Here is a 21,672-nt window from a genome sequence, read left to right as displayed (position 1 = left end):
GCTCTGCTCCTCCTTCATATTTGGGCACAACTGGCAAGAGCAATGAGCTTGCACTATACGCTAACTTACTTGATTAATTACTCATACAGCAGATTTTTATTATTTGGGGGGGGTGTGGTTTGGTATTTATTATTGTTTCACTAGACTTACTGTTGTAAGTTTGACTCTCCAGTTAATGTAAGCACTCTCCTATCCTTTGCTGAACAGAAGTTTGTAGTTCCCTGCAGCTATACTCCAGCAAATCATGTCAGATATTCCTGTGCATGCTTAGAGCAGCAGTACACTAGAGGGACTGTTTTACTTCTTTCTACAGCAGCAGCATGACTGAGTTTAAAATCGTGCCTTATTAAGTATTTTGAATGGGGGTCAGTTTTTAATCTTGTTTCTTAAAGGACTTCATGCAGCTCATGAACAGACAAAGTATATTCTAAAAGTACTTTTCCATTTTTAGAGGAAACAAATTGTTTTGCAGCTCACCATCTCCCTAAACAAGGAACACTTCCTTGCTATGGTCAGCTAATGACAGCACTACGTCTGTATTTATATTCCTGGTGTTTACTGAAACTGAAAACATGGCGTGATCAACCAATGCTGATGGAAACAGTTTCATAGTTTATGCCAATAAAACCTAGAAAGACTCACTTGTGGATTAGACCTCTTCAAATCAGTTCTTTCCATGTATTCAATTTGGATGGGGTTTTGGTTTTGTTTTTGAGACACAGTAATTTAGTTTTACTCCTTCCCCTTAATTGTATTTATTTAATACACTAGAATCATATTAGCACAACATTAAAGCAGTTGTTTGACAATGGAAAATATTTCCAATAGCAACCTGCTTTTTAATCCGATATTTTCTGATACATATACATGAATATAGTAAGGCAGGGAGTACTGCAATACACAGGTGCATATATTAATTATATATATGGATATATAGACTGCCCAGAGCTCTAAGTCATACAGGCACTAACATCTGAAAAACAATTTTACAGCTTTGGCACCCACACCAACATGTTCTTAGAACAGAACAGTCTGCAGACCTCCAGAAAGTAGAAATGTTACAGCCTATTTTTAGTACACCATTCAAATAATTAAATCCAAGCATTAGGTGTAGAGCACCAATAGCTGCAATCCAAGGAAATATCATAAATTAACTTTCCACAGGGGTAAACACCAGCTGTGGGATGATGCCTGTTTTCTCAATGACACCACCTTCAACTACCCCAGTTCTGGCATCTCTTATTGTCCGTGTCAATTCTTCCCTTTCCACTGGCCTACATCTTCAGGAAACACACCTGATGACTACTTCATCTTACTTTCCTACCAAGGCTTAGAGCTGGCATAACAGCAGTTTAAAAAAAAAAAAAAAATACAGCCCAAATGCCCCAGGGAACGGTGGCAGAGAAATTCACAACACCAAGCCAAGGGTTTTTTTGTGACTGATGGGAGCCTGCCAGCAACTCTCAAAAACAGTTTGAAACCAGCTGCCAAATACTTTTACGTGGAAGGAGCAAGGGTAACAGGCCTGCCTGCTCTAGCAGCTGGGTTTGAGCGTTTCCTCCGAACACGGAGCCCCAGCTCCCAGCTGCGGGAGGAGACCTCAGAGAGGCTGCACACACCCCAGACCCCCCCTCCACTCTCTCCCTCCTGGGCACGGGACAGCATACATGCAATGCCCTAGGAAAGCCTCGTATCGATTTTCTCCAGTGCCTTCACAGATAAAGAGGCAGGAAAAGTCTTCCACAACAACAACAACAAAAAACAAAAAAACAAAACAAAAAATACAAACAAAACAAAACAAACAAAAACAACAAAAAAAAAAAAAAAAAAAAAAAAAAAAAAAAAAAACCAGCCAACACAAAAAGAACTCCTGGGTGTTGCCTCTTTATGTCTGTGATTAAGCTAGCTACAGAGACACAAACTGCTGGGACTTCAAAGCCCTAGGGAATCCATAAAAGATGCAACATTTTCTCCAAAGCCTTTTAATGAGAGGTGAGGTGTAAAGGAGTGCAGTTTGGCACCAGTAAGGCAAGCAGAGGCAGAAAAACTTTATAAAAACCGCTCTGGAAGATAAAAGAGGAAAAAGAGGACAGCTGACCTGATGACCAGAAGTATAGGTTAAAGCTGGGTATATTTTACCCTTTTAGTAAAAATAAAACATCTGACAAAGTCAGAAATTTCCAAAACCAAGGAGTTTTGTTTTTTCTTTCCACATCTTTAAATTATACCAAACAATATATGTTTACATTACAATTGTAAAAGTATCTGTAGCTTTTTTCTCTAGTACAGTTTTTAACATAAAAGTATAACTGTAGTTTCCAACTACAGCACGGGGCAGGTTGAACCCTCACTAATGCACTTTTATCATTTCATTCCATTTATAGTGAGTGACAGCTCTTATCACAGATCCCATTTTTTCAAATTTCATGTCAGTAACAAGGCTAGTCCATGAGAAAGTCCAAATTGCACAAGCAGCACTCCTGTCCAGCTCGGTGGTTTCATCTGAAAGGCCAAGACACCAAAGCAAGCATGGACGAGGGAGTTTTAGCAGTGGTTTCCTGCCTGCAGCTTGTGGCTTTGGTTCTATGAATACCTTCCAGCTCTCACCATGTCTTCAGGGGATTAAATTTGGGGTATGGCTTTTTCTGAGTTTCTGTTTGGTTTTGGTTTCTTGTTTTAAGATATTTCTTAAAGAATAACAAACTTTCTTCTAACAGAAAAAGAGCAGTTGACCATTGTAGCTAATGGCCTGAGTGCATACTGCCTCCAAGCACAGTATCCTTGGAGAAGAGGGAGAATAGTGGAACAGGACTTCGTCCTTGCTGCTGCATTTTTTCCGTTTCAGGTTTTGAGTGGTGGGCAAAGGAATATAGAAGGATATGCCTAGGACAGTACTGCAAAAGCTAGCTGCTATTACATGATTCTAGTTCCCCTCATAATAAAATTTAAAAGGATAACAAACAGCATTTTCAAGCTGTATTCAGTTTTGATCAAGTGCTCATTTTCAGTATTTGGTAAACACTCTTACTGATGGTACCACAATTTTTTACCATATTTTATATAGATCATAACACTACACAATCAAGGACAAAAGAGATTTCTTCCACATTTTAAACAGCTCGTTTAAATACATTCTCAATTTTTTTCCTTAATGTTAACACCAGTTCTATAATCCTTAATGACAACCAGTTTATCAAGAGCATTCAGAGTTTGAACTAATTTTTTTTTTTTAATTCAGTGTTGTATGTTTTTCAAAGTTGTATTTCTTTTGCCACTGTCCTCTAACAGACTTAAACAGCTTATTTGTTCTTTTCAAGCATGTTAAAATAGTCTAAAAACTGCAGCCACCCACTTGTACACTATCCATGTGTGTGTTTTGGGTGTTCTTGACCTTGGACGTTTAGAATCTGCATACTAAATGTTTTAGCAGGAAGCAAGTGTCTTCGTATTCGTTATTGATTGCACCTCAAGTATCATTTTAGGCACGCATCCTGGAGTTTACGTGATGTGGTTTATTCACTCCCACTGTATTAATTCACTTTAATATTTTAAATGACTCCTTGTTGATTTTGATATTAAGAATAATTCAGAGGAGACTGCACAGTGGAACTATTATTCCTTTCTTATGCTAAAAGCAGAGAAATTACTTTCTCTTCCTGTCTTGAGTGAACCAGTCACTCCCATGCCCATCCTTGTTGTGAGCTGACTTGAACCACTGACAACCAATTCAACTACAGTGTGGCTCTGCTATTCAATAGTACCAAGTAACACTTGAACAATGAACTCAATTTGTTCCTGTATACAATCACTGAAAAGAAGGATATTTATTAGAGCTAAACACACATTGTATGTATCCTCATTCTCTGTGAGACTTCTGCTACAGTTGGCCATGCAAAGGGAAGCTAGCTCTTCTCTGAGTAATTACCTTTTGATTTCTAACAGTGGCTTACAAATGCCTAAATCTATCTTCAAGCCTCATACTCTACAGATCGCTCTTCTGCACCAGAAAAGACACGGGATTGAATCAGCCCATTGGAAAAGCATTTCACTTACCTCCAACAATACAAAAGATACATGGTACACACAATGGCATAACTCAGTTTTATTCTCAGGGTCTTCTGCTCTTATTTTTTTTAAATCATATTTTTTGATAGATAATTTAAAAATTATAGTTGAGAAAATATACAGTAATGGGAATGTAAAATACTATAAACTTCTATGAAAGAAGCCTTAAAGGAACAGTGGTTTGATTACCTCCCTTATCAGCTGTTTATTTAGATTTTAAAAATGTAACTATATTGCTGCAGTGAAAGAAATTGAAAACAGGATTTATGTTCTCATTGCTTGTACCTAATTTTTCTTGAGCTGGGTCCTTACACGGAAGATTATAAAATGAGTGAAAGTAACTAACTTGCTATTTTATTTGTTACTGCTTCATAATTCCCTTGCTTTGTTCCCTTGAACATGCAGCAGCTTGCAGGTTGTAACATTATCTAGGTCTGAATCTTTCACCTCAGAAAGAGTTCTGCACTTCCAAAACACCACAGAATCACAGAACCATGGAAAACTAGCATTCCTCTCTATTTTATTTTGGTTTTACATGTTTATAATACATTTGTTCTTAATGGTGATAACTTACAAAAAACCTTCTATGCTACTCAGTGTCTGCTGGCATCTTATATTCCTTAGCACTGACACTGATGCTGTCCTTATGCTGCCTAAGCCAGCCAGACCTCAGAGAGTTTACCATCTAAAAGTTCAGTCAGAAGACAAAAGACAGACAAGCAAGACACTTGAGGGCAATTAATCTAAAATCACTGTTTTAAATTTTTATTATCTTAAACATCTGCTTAGGTCAATGTTTTTTCCCAAGCCAGCTACTCATTAACACTGTAAAACACAACACTGGTTTAATAAAAGCAAAACAGAAGTATTTGAGTATGAGAATGATTGCAGATCAAAAACTCATCACCTCTGTACCAGGTTTACATTGCATTAGGTGTTATGCCCATATTATTTAAAAAAAACTTGAAGTACAAAATTAAAAAATGTCAGAACCAGATCTTGTAACAACTCTCCATCCCTGGTCCTGTCCCACATTGTTTCCCCCAACCTGATGTACAAGAGGTACTTCTTAAGCACTCTATGCTCTATGATGTGATATCTCTAGAGTAAAGGAAAACAATATTGGCTTTAAGTCTTCCTGTCATGAGGAGAGGGGATGGATTGTGTTACTCATGGATGCACTAATACAACTGTGGTATTTCAGGAACTCTCTCACAAGAACACACTGAGTATTATTCTGAAGAATGCTTTATTCTTCTATTGTACCAATATCTGCAGACACACAGCAGCCAACACATCTGATAAGCTAAGAACAGCAGCACCAGACCTGAACTGCAGAGAGGAATCAAATTTCCTTTTATTATATCTAACAATGTCAAAGTGACTTCTAAGAGACATCCTTCAGACAGGGACTCATTCTGCAGTTTTCACTGGTGTAGAGAATTAAGAGTATGATAAGTTCAAGTATGTGATAGGGATCATACTATGTATTTTAGATGCAGATACTGTGACAAGACCAAACCACAGATACCTATCAGTAGCCATTTAGTTACATTTAGCATTAAGATGGCTCTTAGATTTCACCAGTACTACTGATTTCAGAGGTTTCTCTCCTCTGCCTCATGCTCTTCATCCATCTTTTTCTTCCCTACACTTCAGCTTGCTACTGTCTTAGCTGTGCTAACCCAATTGTTAGCAGGGTCCCATCATAAATTATCATAGAATCATAGAATCATAGAATTAGCCGGGTTGGAAGGGACCTCAGAGATCATCTAGTCCAACCCTTGACCCACCGGAGCAGTTGCTAGACCATGGCACTGAGTGCTACATCCAGTCTTTTTTTAAATGTCTCCAGGGACGGAGAATCTACCACCTCACCAGGCAGTCCATTCCATAGCCTAATCACCCTCTCCGTGAAGAAATTCTTTCTAATATTTTCTAATAATTACATCAGAGAATTCATACACAGAGAGAAAGGAAGGGACTAATTACTTCAAATGTCACCCTAAAGGACGGATGAGGTCCTCTGCTCCTTTACCAGCTCAGCCACACCAAGTACGTGCAAAGGGAGGAGGATAAAGGAGAGGAAGTAACTTCTGACCTTTATATTGCCTCTTAGAGTACATGGAACTATACCTCACTTTTACTCCACTGGGTTTATAGGCATTTCCAAATATTTTTCAGTGCAATCATGCTTAAAAGCATTTGTGAAAGGACATGGGACTGAACTCGTCTTGGATTGGTAACACATTATGAAACTTCATCTGAGGTTGGTTTCAGGCCTAATTAGTCATGACAAAAACATCGGTAGTTCAAGTAAACTCTTCACATTGGGTTTGGCATTTCAGTCCAATATGATGTGTTACTGATCAAACACAACATCCAGAGTGCTGTTCAGTCCCACTACAGTCAATCTCAGCAGAGGCCTAGCAAGATCAACTGCAGGCAAGCAGATGCACCTACATAACCCACCATGAATACCAAAAAACATTCTCTGTCCTAGACAGAAAGGCCATGCTTTGTGAATATCAGGCTCCCACACAGCTTTTGCAGTAAACACAATCATTTTGGGGAGATAAAACTGGGAAAAAAATCTATTGCAATAACCAGACCTTGTATAAGCACTCTAGTTTTATCTGACATATAATGTACTCTATTTCTCTCTCCTAAACTAGGCAGGGATTTGAAACCATACCAGCACTGAGCAATACCAGTCACAAATCTGAAGTCCTCTTGCACACCTCCAGCCCCCTGACACTGCCCAGGCACTTGCTAGTGGACAAACCAGCATAAGAGCTGGGAACAGCAGAGAACAGCAGCAGGCACTGGCAGGAGCTGCTGCAGCCCAACACTCTCACACCACCAGTGCCAAGTAAAAAAAGCCAGGGTCATCTTCCCACAATTTGAGGATCTGAACAGCCAAGCTGTGGTCTTCTCCATATAAAGGGAGAATTAAGTAACTCAAGTCACTACAATGACCTTGCAGCCCAACTATGCACCTAAGTTTTAAACTCGCAGAAGTCAGAACATTGTCAACAACATCTCTGTTTTTTGTGGGTTTTTTCCCCCTTTATATGCTATTTTCCCAATATATGCCTCCAAACTCAGACTGCTTACACTAGTAGGAGTCTCCCTTTCTGCAGACACAAACAAGCAGAAATGCACCATAAAAGCACAGACATACCATAGAGCACTCTACACTTCCCTGCCTTGCACTGCACTCTCCATTCAGCCCAGAGCTGGGCACTGGCAGAAGATTCTCTTTCTGTAACATTTTCTCTGGAAAGATCTTAATGAGTTTCTGGAGTTCATAATCCAGGCTTCGAAAAACTGCCATCACTCAGGTACTTTTAATTGGCTTATTTTCAGTGGCACAAGCCTTCTTTTCTGTATTCAAATACCAGTAGTAGTTTTCAGCCACATTTGTGAGTTCTGATTTTATTTGAAATTAAAAGTTAAACCCTTCTCTTGGATTCAATGTCCACTAATTAAGTTTTAAATGAGGAATCGGTCACTGCATTTTATAATCCAATAAGTGAATTCCTAAGAACTCAGGAAAAGTAAATCTGGTAAATCAAGAGATCTGGTGATCTCTTGAGGGATCACTGCAGTTCCAGTAAGCATGCATGGATCAGTAGTTATTACAGACATCAGTACATGATCTGTCCTAAACACCCCACTACTGGGGTGACTATACCAAAGTGACTATTTCTTAATGCCAACTCTTTAAAAAACTGAGAGCAATATAATTCTAAGAATAAACTGTAGCTCAGAGTTAAAACATTGTTTTTGAATCATTCCAAATAAATGAAGAAACATTTTATGCTTGCAAGTATAAAAATTTTCAAGTACATTTATTAAACAGTTTGTGTCAAAACTGATGTCCTTCTTTGCAGCTTCATTTCAAGGTGTATTTGGGGTTTTTTTTCTGTTTACACAGAGGAAATAAAACTTTATCAGAACATCAGTGCTAAGAATTCTGTTCCTTTCCAGAGGTTTGCTGGTACTAGACTAATCTGAAGACTACTAATCAACATATCAAAATCTTCTCTGAACCAGCTACAAGAGGAAGCAAGCAAAACCACACTTGAAAATTTCTTCTTTACATGACCAAAATGAGAGAAGACACCCTTATATTCAAGTTCTAACAAACATGTAAGAGGAAAAGAAGCTGAATTACAGGATTTCCAATAGAGCTCTAGTTCTCCTCTTGCAAGTACTGAGTACTTCTCTGATAAACAGAAAAAATTTCAAGATGCCTTTAAATAAACACAAGAATACCAGGACCGGTCTCCTGGCAAAAGCCAAGAGACAAAATGAAACTCCAGAAACAAACCTGAAATGCAGAAACGGAAAAGGCCCAAAAAGCACTGTAGGGAGGGGGTTGTACGCTGAACTGCAAAGCAGTGATGAGAGAGGCAAAGGACAGCAGCAAAGGAGACAAGGCAGTGATAAAGAGCAAATATTAATTAACCTGGGAAAATGAGTTTTTAAAATATATAACATAATTAAGTAGAAATGACCATACAGATTATGTTCTTCAAGTGTAAGGCTAGAGCAAGGGAGGTCACAGGCTAGCATCAAAAGCCAAGCATGGAGGTAGGAACCAGCAACTCCACAGTCCAGAGCCTTCAGCAAAGTGGTCAGAGATGTCTGCTGTGAGTTGACTCTGCTCTCCACTTCACCACTTTCCTCTTTCTCATCCCTCACCTCTCTTCCTTTGCACATTAATATGGATCAATGAAATACCTTCTATATAACTTCAAAACTAATGAACCTTAAGGAATTCCAGTGAAACACTAAACAAAAAAGCAAGAAAAAACTTATCCCATACATGTCCCATTGTTCTGAACTGGTGCTATGGGGGAGACATGTGCTGCTGTACTTGGTATGATCATTACTTTGTTCATGTGAAGTCTGCAACTGGCACCTTCTCCTAGTGTATAGGAGACTGTTCAAGGTAGAGGTGGATTACTCACTTCCACAAAGAGAAGAGGCATAAGGGAATATTTAAATGCTCTACAATTTGAATAGAAATGTTCTCATGCACTCCCATTTAACCCAACATCCAATGGGTGCTGCAGAACCAATGGGTAACCTAACTAATAATACATACAAAGGTAAGATTTAAAGTTAATCTGGCTGTGTCTCCTACAGGTTCCAGGTTTATGCCTTTGTCTTTCCCATGTTCTGAAAAAACATGAATTCATATTCCATTTTATTTAATTTTATAAAGAAAATCTCTGTAGAAAGTCAGACAATTTTGGAATATTTATTTAAAGTCAGATGCCTAGACTAGAATCCACTTTCTCCCTCATAAACCACATGCTAATGTGGGTTAATAATATGAATGGCCAGGAAAAACCTGTTTCATATTTTAAAACTTATTTCCTACAAAATATGCAACTGAGAGAAATCAGCTTATATCCAGTCTTCATCTAGCCCTTATGTTAGCAGGTAAAAAACCGTAGACTTCATCCCTTTGAAAATAGTGTGATGACATTCCTAATCAGGCAGTTTAAGAACTTTCATTAACTTCACTGAGCTAATACCTCAGGACTCCCAACAAAGTTTTCTACAACACCCAGATTGTTTCCCACAAATGAGACAGACTGTGTCCAGTACTCACATTGGATAAATTTTATTTTTAGCTAGTTAAAACTCTACAGGAGGTAGAGCTCCCCTTCCCAAATCAAAACATTTTCAAATAAACTCTGAACTATGTCACTCAAAAATATTTAATATACCAGAATAAGCTGTAAGAAGGGGTGACATATACACAAGTGCCTAAACCTCAAAAGGTGCATATATATTTTACTTTTCAAATAAACCAGTGGTGATCAAGAAAGAATATTGTAAGAAATTGCAAAAGCCAATTAAATATCTTAAATGCAAATGTGAACTCAAAAGTAACTTGCACAGTTATTCCTGGATGGCCACTTTTTTCAAACAGCTATGAAAATTTCTGTTTATTATCTAGCCAAGTGAGGAAAACTTTTAAAAGAAAAGTTGTAGATGAAAAAAAATTTTACATATATATATACACACACTAAGAAATTCGGTCTCACACTATGTTCCACTGCTTTTTGAAGGGATAGCTTTTCAAGGCAGTAATACTTTGTATGAATCATTACACCACAGGTAAACTACAACCTCTTATCAAGACTTTGACAGCAATAATATTTAGACAAGTAGAGCCAACTGTTTGGGCAGTGACTGCCACAAGCTTCTAATGCCCTGTTTTATATTTCACAAATCTTCTGTGAGGTGCTGTGATGTTACCTCCTAGTCACCTCCCCAAGCCCAAAAGGAATTCCCAAAGTATATTCAGGTACAGTAGCCAGAAAACATACACCTAAAAGTATATTCAGATACAGTAGTCAGAAAACATACATAGATGTGTATCTGTGAGGTACACAGGAAGATAGATTGTGTATCTATCCTCTCACAGATACACACTCAGGAAGTATTATTCTTCTTTTCATCTAGCATTGGAAGAGGAAAAAGCTAGTATAGCACTGAGTCACTGCGAGATCAACAGCATCTCTGCTTGACACTTGAAGCTACACTCATGAGTTTTAGATTCAATTTTTTGCCCTACTCCCTTGCAAGAGCTCCCACAAGTCATTTATGTATTTTGGTAAAAAATGGATGACCTAGTGCACTGAATTACTTTGTCAGTATCAATTATCCACATGTGGAAAACCACATCATGTGCTTCCACGTAACTGATGTACTTTTATTTAAATTAGTTCTACTTCTGAAACACTTGAGAACTTTCGGCATTTTAAATTTGATTTTGGAGAAGTATGTTTGAGAACCATCCCTCAACAGATTTTCTTAACTAATTCCACCAAGCTTCCCTTAAATGTTCACAAACAAAACGGGTTTCTGTTAAAAATATATTCAGACTTAAATGCAAATTTGTTTAATTTAGGAATTTTATTAAGGTTAAAATTTGCATATCAAACATGTTTGGAATAGCCCCTTGCAAAAACTCAAATAATATACTTTTGTCAGCTTCCTCAGCATCACACTTCATTATGCAGTGTACCTATGTTGCTCTTTCGTATCAAAAGCTCTTCAGACAGGTCTCGAGAGCTATGCCAGCAATTTTAAACTGTAATTGGGTAAAATATAAGAACTGATTTACTTATATAGATTATAAGTAGTTGAAGTGCGTATCTTACTTTCATTTTTGTTAATAATTTTATTTGCAAATATTTGACATTTCTTCTTTAATCACACATCCTACTTAGCAACTGCCATTACACCCAACTGGTTTTAAACAGGTTCTCAAGTTTATCAGCTAATACATTCATAATAAATTTTTACACTGAATTATTTAGTTACTGAATGATTTCAGAAATTAAAACCTCAATTTTCAACCACCACCATTTCACCTTCAAAATCTCACTAAGAAAGCCATGAAAATACAAACAATCTGTACAATTGAACTTCTCACCTACAAACAATGTAAGCTTTGTAAGCTTTTCAGTTTTATAAATATCTATGCTGGAGTATTCTCTTCTACCTTATTTTTCTTTTCCCAAACCATTTCAAGTATACATCTCTTTGAAAGGCATGCTGTAGCTGTGCATCCAGCATCTATTCATAACACAATTACTGTGTCACAATGAAAACCAGCAGAATAGTCAATTCAATTCTTTATTAGCAAACACCTCTCTAGCCCTATCATCAACATGTTAGAGAAAAGTATTGTAAAGCTTTGTAAATGCTCCTCAGTATCTCCTACCTGTTTCCTGTTTATGAACTACTCAGACACTGTTTCCTGCTGCAAACCATTCACTGCAGGTTTCACTTCCAGCTCAAATTGGACAGAAAAAGCAGTAAATGAAATTACAACCAATTTAAGTACCAGAGCATCCTTCAAGCTATACAAACCCTGATATTTTAATATTTACACAACAATTTTGTGAAAACACAAAAATTACTATTTGAGACTTTTCACTTGAGTACACTTCTGCTTTACATAGGAGAAAAATACAGCACAAGCAACTGGCAGGTGGGCTCTCCCTTGTCTGTATGAAGGGGAGAAGACTGCAGACTGAGCAGAGAAATCATAGTCCAACTTTTCCACAAGCCTCCTATGGCTTATTTTAAGAGAGTTTTGTTTGTTGTTTGGTTTTATAAAGCAAATATTCTCCCTGTGCCCTGCATTAGAATCTTAGGTAGACAAGTAGAACTGAAATTCAGCAAATGAGTTGATTCAGATAGACTTAAAACTAGAAAAGACATCGCAGAGGAAAATGAGGCAGAGAAAATAAAATCAGGAAGGAGGAGAAAGGCCCAAGAAATATAAGAAGTAATAAGCCACATATCAAAGAACCAAATGAATACAGTGAAAACAGAATTAACAAATCATGAAGAAACATTCCTCAAATCCAAAAGAATGTGGTGGCATATGCATTTTTCTACAGGAATAGTAAACCCCTTTTTGCTTGCTAGCTAAGCATACCAAAGAGCATCAACTCTAAAGTACCTTGTACAGCCTGCTGGCCACTCTTACCTAAAAATCTGGAGATATTGTACTATCTCAATACAGCAGACAAGGACACAGGCTGTCCTTGACCTGTTTTTATTTAAACACAATAACCAAAGCTGGTATCCGAGTGTCCAAAACAACCACCCAGCTTTTCAAAATAGTATACTTGAGTCCACACATGGTTAATGAAATATTAGGCTTGAATATGGCTGTTACAAGCACACAGAGTGTAGTCCAAACCACTGATGACATTCTCTCCCCAGAAATATTAATATAAATTTTAAGCAAAGAGAAGACAAAGCAAAGCTAACTTGCTTTGAACCTAACTTGCACAGGTCAGTCTCTTCTCATGGTCTAAAAAAGGATGTGAAATTGACCATGTCAGAATACACCAGTACAAAATATAAAGAGCACAGATTTAAGTATGAAATGGAAAGCAGCTTAAAAACACACATTCTCATAAAACAAACCCTTAACTCAATGCGAAGTCCAATCTGAGACTGCCGTGAGGTAAAGTTAATTAAAATGGGAAAACATCCAGGTAGTTTGGGTAGCAATAAATGTTAATGGTAAGAGTAATTGTTGCCACAAATGTTTATTTAATTCTGCTATAAGCATTAGAGATCATAGCTCTATGGACGAGATCAAGTCTTCCCTACCTAGGCTACAGGAAATTAGCTAGGAAGTTAGAACAAATTACTACACTGGGTTTACCCGGTTCCTGACTAGGCAAATAAAAAGCTGAAGTGCAATGGATGGTCTTCATCAGAGCTGACCATGCAGTGCCACCAATTTCTCTTTCTTTCCTTCATCACTCCCAAAATACAAAATGGAAGACCAAAACAGGAGGAGAAAAAAAATAATCTCCTTTATTGCAACAGAGATGATGGATGTTTGTTTCAGATGATACTCCTCTTGTCTGCTTTTAAGTATTAGGTTCTGAGTACGAGACACCATCTCAAAAGAGGTGAAGTATCATTGAGTAAATAAATATTCTAAATCTTTCAGCTCAACAACTGTGCCCTACTTCAGTCTCTGACTTGAATATTTAATTTGCAGCATTGATGACAAAATTGAAGTAAATTGGTCCAAAAATCAAGCACCAAGCCTTTGCAAGTTCAACGGAAAAAGCAATCTTGCATCTTAATGAGATGTGAAATTCTAACACAATTTGCATCAGCCTTCTTAGCCTGATGTCAAGCCCATTTCATATGGTAAATGGAAAAATGAGAATGATCAATGGGCCCGGGTAACTGCAATAGCCATATATTGTTTGTTTCTAGAGACATTGTAGTTTTATGCCTAGAACATTTGAATCTCAAAATCCCAAAGCAAACAGAGAAAAGAACAAGCAGAGAACGGAGGCAGCAAGCCTGAAAACCTTAGCTGAAAAGGGAGAGGGTTTCTCTAAAAATTAGGTATACTGCAAGTACAAGGGAACATGGAATAGCTTCTACGAATTATACTTCTCTTTTTTCACCTCTTCCATCTGTCTACTGTAAAAACTGCCACTCTTTTTCTATTTGGAAGCCTCCATGATTTCCAAAAGGAGGTGAAAAAAAAAAAGACAACCACCATATTCCCTACCCTTCTCAGAAGGTGAACAATTTCTTTATATATATATATTTGTGTTGCTTTGTTGTTTGTATATTTGTGTTGCTTTGACCAGTATTTATAAATTCATGAAGCTTTGTGTTTAGTTGTTAGTTTCACCCTTGACTTTTGGTCACTGAAATTCTTGTATTGCAAGTACTGCATGGAACTAAGCTCCTGTTTTAAAATAAGGTTTAAAAACATTTTTATAAACAAATGTATGAGAAGAAGTAAGTCTTAACCACTGCTGAACCTACTTCAATTCCAAATGTCCTCTCTTACTCAAAAACTTCCTCCTCAAAGAGAAATACATGCTACTACAGTTCAACACTATGAGTTCAGTGTCTCCAGGATGCATTAATCAGATATACCTAACATTTAGACAACATCTTAACAACAGAGAAACATGCTCAGAAACTCAGGTTTGTCCTCTCATATTAGCTGTTTCTCATTCACCCTGAGTTTCCAAACCTGTTCACATTTGCTGAAAAACTGAACAAAATCTACATTACAGAGGGACTCAAAATCTGGTACTTCCAAAAAATGCCAAGCATTCACTGGATGAGAATTTTTCATCAATGGTCAGAGACTTGTGGATTGTTCAATACTTTGTGATGTAGTCAAAACCATTATCATTACCATTGACATCAACTGAAAGTGAACTTTAGAACTTGAGACTTTATTACAAACCTTAAAGAAATTTAGGAAGGTTCGTTTAGAAAGACAAGTGAGTCTGCCAGTATTCTGTCACAAGAACACTCAAGACCATAATCCTGAAATATTCAGGCCTAACTATACACAGTCATGTAGAAGCTCTAAGTTCATGCTAATGGTTTTAGATTTATAGAAATTAAAATGCCTAGCAATTTGTATAGTAACTATACTATACAAGTAACTAGCAACTCTTCAGTGACTATCACTGCAAAAAATTATTACAGATAAGCACCCTAAATTTATCTAGTGTTTTTACTCATTTCCACAGTCACACCACAGCTATTTATTTCTATACATTTCAAGGACTTTGAAAAAGATGATGTTCATTCATCTTATTTACCCACAATTATGATTTATGTTCTTTTGGGGCCAGAAGTCATTTTTTATTATGATTTAAGGGAGGCTTTTAGGGGGCCTACTAAGCACTTGACCTTTATGTTAATTTATAAAAACAGAAATAATAGCTAACAAGTAAGGTCTTAAATACAAGTATTTCAGCAGTTTTACAACCGGCTAGTTTGTTCTCACTCACTTTGTCCAAAGGAACAGAGAAGGAAGCTAAACCTGTTCATATCTTGTTTCTACATTCTCCAACACTGACAAGTGTCATTCATCCCAAACCACCCCATTTCACTGAAACATGAAAATGCTACTGCTAAAAGCAATTCTAAAGCTAGTTTATTGAGCAAACTACTAAGCTTTTTTTTTTAAAATACTACCATTAAAAGAGCTCAGAGAACAAAGATCCAAAGTTCTTTTTTTAATGGCAGTCTCAGTTTTAGCTTTTTATTTCTCTTTCTTCATTTTAATACCTTTCCAAAAAGATGCCATAGTGTCTTTGCACATTCCCCAATGTTCTGCACTTCTAATAGGACTTTATGAGTCAAAGTGCTCATAATTTGCTCTATTATCTCAATCACTAAATCCACCAAATAAAAAGTAAAACAACTGAGACTAATTTCAACCGCTCCTGTGTTACTGAACATTTCATAAACATTTTTCCTCCTCTTTTTTCCTGGAAAAGTACATAACTTCTTATAAGAACTGTGACTCTCTGTTGATTTTGGTGTGTGTATCTCACACACATCTGCTTCATCTTCAGTTAAACCTGAGGGGATACAAACACACCAGGATCCTCAGCTTCAGCATGACTTTCTGCTGCATCATGGCCCAGATTTCCTTTGTGCAAAACTAGAGACTGAAGTGATCCCAAACTGCATGACCTTAGTGTATGGGCTCAGTGTTTACAGAGCAGTTACATGCTTTTGCACTGGAGAGTTAGCTACACAAGATACTGTGTTATATGCTTTTAAACAATTAGGTACATGCTTGACTGGTAGCAGCTGATATTTTATCCCCTTACTTGTTTGTGCTTTTTAAATAATGATTGAATTTTGTATGTTATTTCTATGCATCTGTTGCAGCATCCCTACTGAAAGGTCTACAGTTATGTTCATATTAGATCAGTTCTATGATCAGTTATGTATCACATAGAATAAAAGCAGAGTACACAAAAGTTCTTTTTCTGAAAACATTTGGACACCATTTACCCCCACAAGAGCTTAAACACAGCTCTGAGGCCAGAGAGCATCTATTGACATCAACAGGCACTGGAACTAATCCTGATTCTTATTTCTGCAACATATTAGTCGCAAGCTTCCTTCAGAGAATAGGGATAATTTGTTGTGGCACACTAAACAGCCCAGTCTGCAGTTTGAGGAGTGTGCAGGGTTCACAGAGCTAAAAGAACAAGTAACATTATTTGTTGATTCTGGCACAAGCATAGAAAGGAAGAACCTGACAACCCTGCACTAGTGAAAAATGACTCCTCAGCACATAATTTGTAATGAAAACACTGTCTGGCATCCCATGTGTGTGGGAGGGCATTTCATGATCAGTCAGAAACTCAGTGCAGCCACAAGTAAATTTACTGATAGAAAGGCGAGTTGGAATGGGTGAATATTGTGGAACTCAAGAAAAAACAAGTTTTACGTAGTTTCAGAAGGCAGTATTTAAGAACCTTCCTATTTCTGTGTAATGTAGCCCCTCCTTTTTCAAGCACAGTAGAAAAATAAGAAAATCTGTGCAATTATACTTGAAACAGAAAGAAAGCCTCATCTTTTAACAGCTGATATCAATACTTACACAGAATGTACATATTAAAAACATTCACAGGGTTACCTGCTTCCCCATTTCTTTACCTTCTCTGTTTACATGTTGCTAACTTTAGCTTCACCTGTAATTCCCATTTACACCACATACACCTCTTTTGTCTAATTACTGAGAGATCAGAGTCTCTGCAAAGTATAGCACAGAGGTGAAGTCAAATTTTCATGCATTACGTGAAAGCATCTGAAAACAGCTCACTTAGCCCTAGCATCAAGCATTTTGTAACTAGTATTTCCCAAGGCTGTTAAAAGTTTTAAGTCTATAAAGGCAGTGACAGCTGCTAGTTCTACCATGAGTAGGGCTTTGCTCCCATTTTCTTTGAAGATCTGAAAAACAGAGTATTTTAATTTTTTTTAATTTACTACCTCCATAACCAGGTCTCTTGTTTGAATTTTCCCTTCAGGCCTGTATCCTTGAAAGTGTATTGTTGATTTACAATTACATTTCTCATGGTCACCTCAACCATGCCTAAGTAAAATTCTGTCATGTTAAGCAGAACGTTCTATTATAAGACAAATTACAGAACAATTCCTCTATAAATTCAACTGAAGCATTTAAAAGTACTGGATATATAAGGCTTACAGAGCCATCTCAGCTACAATTTATTTACATTTTACCTCTAATAAGTACTTGTCAACTTCTCAAGAAGCTTCTGGTAAAATCAATGTGTTACAGACTATAGATATTACACACACTCATTCCATCTGGTCACCAGCTTGAAGAAGTGTTTCTAAACCATATTGAATGTCTTATTTGTACCTGCAATCATTATAAGATCATCCATAATTTTTATTCCCATTTAGGTAGGGCAGTTCAAAGAATTCTTTTAGAAACAGCAAAATGACTTTGCAGTAGCAGCAAAGACCTGCAACACTGTTTTTTGGCCTTTTGCATACATTCAACTTCAATGAAGCTGGAGGTTTAGAATATACTGGAGTTGTTACTCATGGGGAAAAAATAACGAAAGGGAAAGCTGAGAAGCAAAGAACAACTTGAAAAATATATGCTTTCTTATTCTCACTTCTGTGAGAATACTTTATAACTTCATTCCAAATACTCCACTATTATTTTATTCCAAAGCAGTAAGTGCATTCTCTGATAGCCAAGTGACACCCCCTGCCACTTTACAGGTATTATCAGCTAACTGGACAAACAATTTACTTAAAACTGCAGAAATAATTCAGCATAAGGCTAGTTATGGAAACAGCTGAACAGCAGAGACATTATGCACCTAAAAGTATGCTTAACACAGCTACTGAAAGGGTTGCACAGGCTTGTTCAATCCAGCATCCCCACCTCTGTGAAGCACATAGTTAGGGAAGCCCACAACACCAGCCTCTTTCAAATTGGTCACTGCATTTTTACCTGGTAACAAGAACTATCACCATCACTAACACCCAGATACCAGTACCAGGAACAATCAGTCTATTTGTGCTATGTTGTGACAACACACAGTAAAAAAATAATTAAAAAAAAAAAAAAAAAAAAAAAAAAAAAAAAATCCTTGGCCTTGTATTCAACTGTACTTTGGGAAAAGTAATGCAATACTAAATACCATGGAGGGAAGACAGTTGCTTTGAAGCTTTTTTTAAAACAATCCTTCTGCTTACATGAAATCATATTCCAAACAAAATTCGTTAAAATGACAATTAAGAGTGCCAGAAACATATTCATTGGGTTAAATTCAGCCTTAATTCAAAACTTGGTTACTGGTTATTCAATGATGTAGCAATAGTAACTTGTACTGCAAAATAATTCTTCAAAACTAGACAGTATTAAAAAATAAGATGGTTATGTTTATGTGGTATGAAATGTGAAACTCTCAGCAATTAATTAGAACAAGTAATAGTATAAAAATTCTGTGTTAGGCATTGTTAACAGAGATTTAAGCAAGCATTAAGATACTTGTCTATGAAATAACAAGACATTGCTAGCACACACAAACAAAAAATCAAAATCAACAATTTTTTTTCCTCTACTTAGCACAAAATACAAATAAATCAATTTTAATAAGCAACTCACTAAATTTGTAAAAAAGTCCATAGTGTAACGAAAAAAACTTTGTCTTAAGTACAGTTTATGAGGACAAAAGGTACTTAGTATCACAGAAGGATGAGGGGGATGATGACGTTTATTCAATTTTATATTCCAATAACTTAAAACCAGAAAAAATATTTTAAAAAATTGGACATTTTGGTTAACAAATTTTGGTTAATTGAACCATTTCAAACAGTCATATTGCAGCCCTGATTCATGCTTGCACCCTTACATCATCTTTACCTCTGTCTGCTTATAAAAAAGGCAGTGCATGAAAATCACTTGGTAAAATTATGATCTCTTTAAAAAAGGAATAATGCTTGAAATATACTAAATTTGAATAAATAACTATCCTTGGTTAGGATTACCTTCAGGTAATTTTTAGACTTTTTCCTGTGAAATTAGGGTAATGATAACCTGTGATTCAAAAGCAAAATCTAAAGTTAAACTGAACTTATGCTTCCAAGGTCATCAGATATGTAGGAAGTTGTGATTGGAAAAAAGCTTTTATAGATAGAATAACTAATCACAGACTTACAGATTAAACTTCAGGCTGTGTAAATTAGAATAGTCACATTAGCCCACCACAGCTGTATCAGCTTTACAGCAGATTAGAGAGAACAACAGATTTAAAAAGTAATTATAAAAAATAAATTTAGAAGTGCAAACACGTAGGTGAATTGTAAGCACTTGAGACTAAAAAAATATGCTCTGTGCCATGTTACAACATATAGGGCCACACCACCTCTGTCAAAAGTGATTTTACCAAAAATCACTCATGCACAGTTCATCACCATCACACATCATCTCATTTACCTTTAACATGGCAACTTTCAATCAGTTTTTTTAATTTATGCATTTCTCACCTTCAAAACCTTCCCACCAGGATCTTTTGTTTTTCATTAGCCACTCCAAAGTAAATCTAAATCCTTGCTGTTTTTTTTTACAAATGAATACTCTTATTAGTCACAACTTCTACACTACATCTACCATGCAAAACTGTTTTTCTCAAGCAGCAGAACACAACTGTTACTCAGGATACAACCAAAAGGATCCTTACCTTTCCAAAATCTCTCACATCAAACAAATCGAATGCTTCAAAAAGTTCACTTTTCTTCATCCCAAATATTTCACAACATGCCAAAAGAAAAGTCCTTATGTTCTTCAAGCAAAGAAACTAGGGGAAAGGAAAGAAAAAAAAATAAGCATCAAATATGTCAATTAATGACTTGTGTGCACAAATACATTACAAAATCCAGCTATGTAATTATTTGCAAGTTGGTATTTCCACTACACTGTGATCCACTAGTTCTAGTTCAGCTATAACAGTTCCCTTCAGAGTCATTATGTGTTAACCAAATTCTGAGCAGACACTTTGTCAACAGAAACTAATGTTCTATGTAAAGAGAAATACTGGTATGCTGCTAGATAAAAATTAGTCTAAATAAAGACTTATTTTTCAGTTCTCTACAGACAGCATAGAACAAACCAAATTAACCTAATTCAATATAATTATATGAATAAGAAATTTATTCTTCATGTATACATTAAGTGTCTCCAGCAGTTAAGATAAATCCTAGTTTGAATGTTTAATGAACACACGTGCATTTTTTTAACACACTAAAGACTTTATGAATACATATTCTCCATCTGGAACACAGAAGCAAATTAAATTAGTAATTGAGAAGTCATTTACAGTTTATCAAGCAGAGAGTTAAGATCCTCAAACCACCTCTATTTCTGTACTGAATTGAAAGGCTCTGCCTAGAAGTTATGTATGTGCATGAAAGACCATCTGAGTATGGAAAAGAATAAACTTCTACCTCAATGTTCTCCTTATAAAGCTTTTAATGCGTTTTCCTATAGACTATTTTTTTCAAGACCTTACCAGTACAAAAGGCAGTAACTAACAATACCATTGCTGTAACTAAGGAGAGAGAGCTGAAAAGCACAAAATCCATTCTTGATAACGATTAGCACCATATGGTAATAGTACCTGATGAGGACATCAGCTCTATAAAGATGCTGTTGTCAAGTCTTATAAAGATCCACTGTGCAAGAGGGTTCAAAAGCAAACACAGTATTTGTAAGCAACAGTATTTCATATGACCTAGCACTGTGCTTTGACGATGCATTTTTAAAGTACTGATTCAGCACCTCAGTGTTAAAACAGAGTTCTTAGAGTTATCCATGTTATAGTAGATTCATAAGAATGTAGATCACTTACATCAGGATAGGTTACGGAATCCGTGTATATTCCAACCCAGTACTGTTAATCAAAGCAGTATTTTTTTATATTAATACAGAATGTCACAGCCACACCTTACAAAGTACAAAGGATTGAACACTCCAGTGGCTCACTCAGACAAAATGTTACTGCTTTACCATGAAGCAATAAAATACCAGTTCAACAGGGAGTCCTACTTACACTGCTTATATTGAACTAACCAGCAAGACAGAAAAAGCAACAGCATCTGACAGATCAGTTTTACAGCAAAGTTACACATGTGGAAGCACTGATGCAACAAGCTTCAAGAGTAGACAGCTCGAGTAGATGGCTGTGGAGATCAACAACAGACAAAAAAAAA

The 21,672-nt window shown here is 36.5% G+C and overlaps 1 protein-coding gene across 2 annotated transcripts in view; it reads right to left on the bottom strand.

Annotated features, from left to right (window-relative positions):
- Nucleotides 1-21,672, bottom strand: part of VAV3 (vav guanine nucleotide exchange factor 3) — a 158,667-nt gene that overhangs the window by 106,549 nt on the left and 30,446 nt on the right. For both annotated transcript variants that reach the window (XM_030455485.1, XM_030455486.1), the window contains exon 2: nt 20,145-20,261. In XM_030455485.1, the coding sequence (XP_030311345.1) occupies nt 20,145-20,261 (117 nt within the window). The remainder of the gene's footprint in view (nt 1-20,144; nt 20,262-21,672) is intronic.

This window comes from Calypte anna, chromosome 8 (assembly GCF_003957555.1).
Source record: "Calypte anna isolate BGI_N300 chromosome 8, bCalAnn1_v1.p, whole genome shotgun sequence".
In the NCBI taxonomy this organism is placed as follows: domain Eukaryota; kingdom Metazoa; phylum Chordata; class Aves; order Apodiformes; family Trochilidae; genus Calypte; species Calypte anna.
The sequence above is the reverse complement of the archived record's forward strand: the minus strand, read 5'-3'. Positions and strand labels throughout refer to the sequence as shown.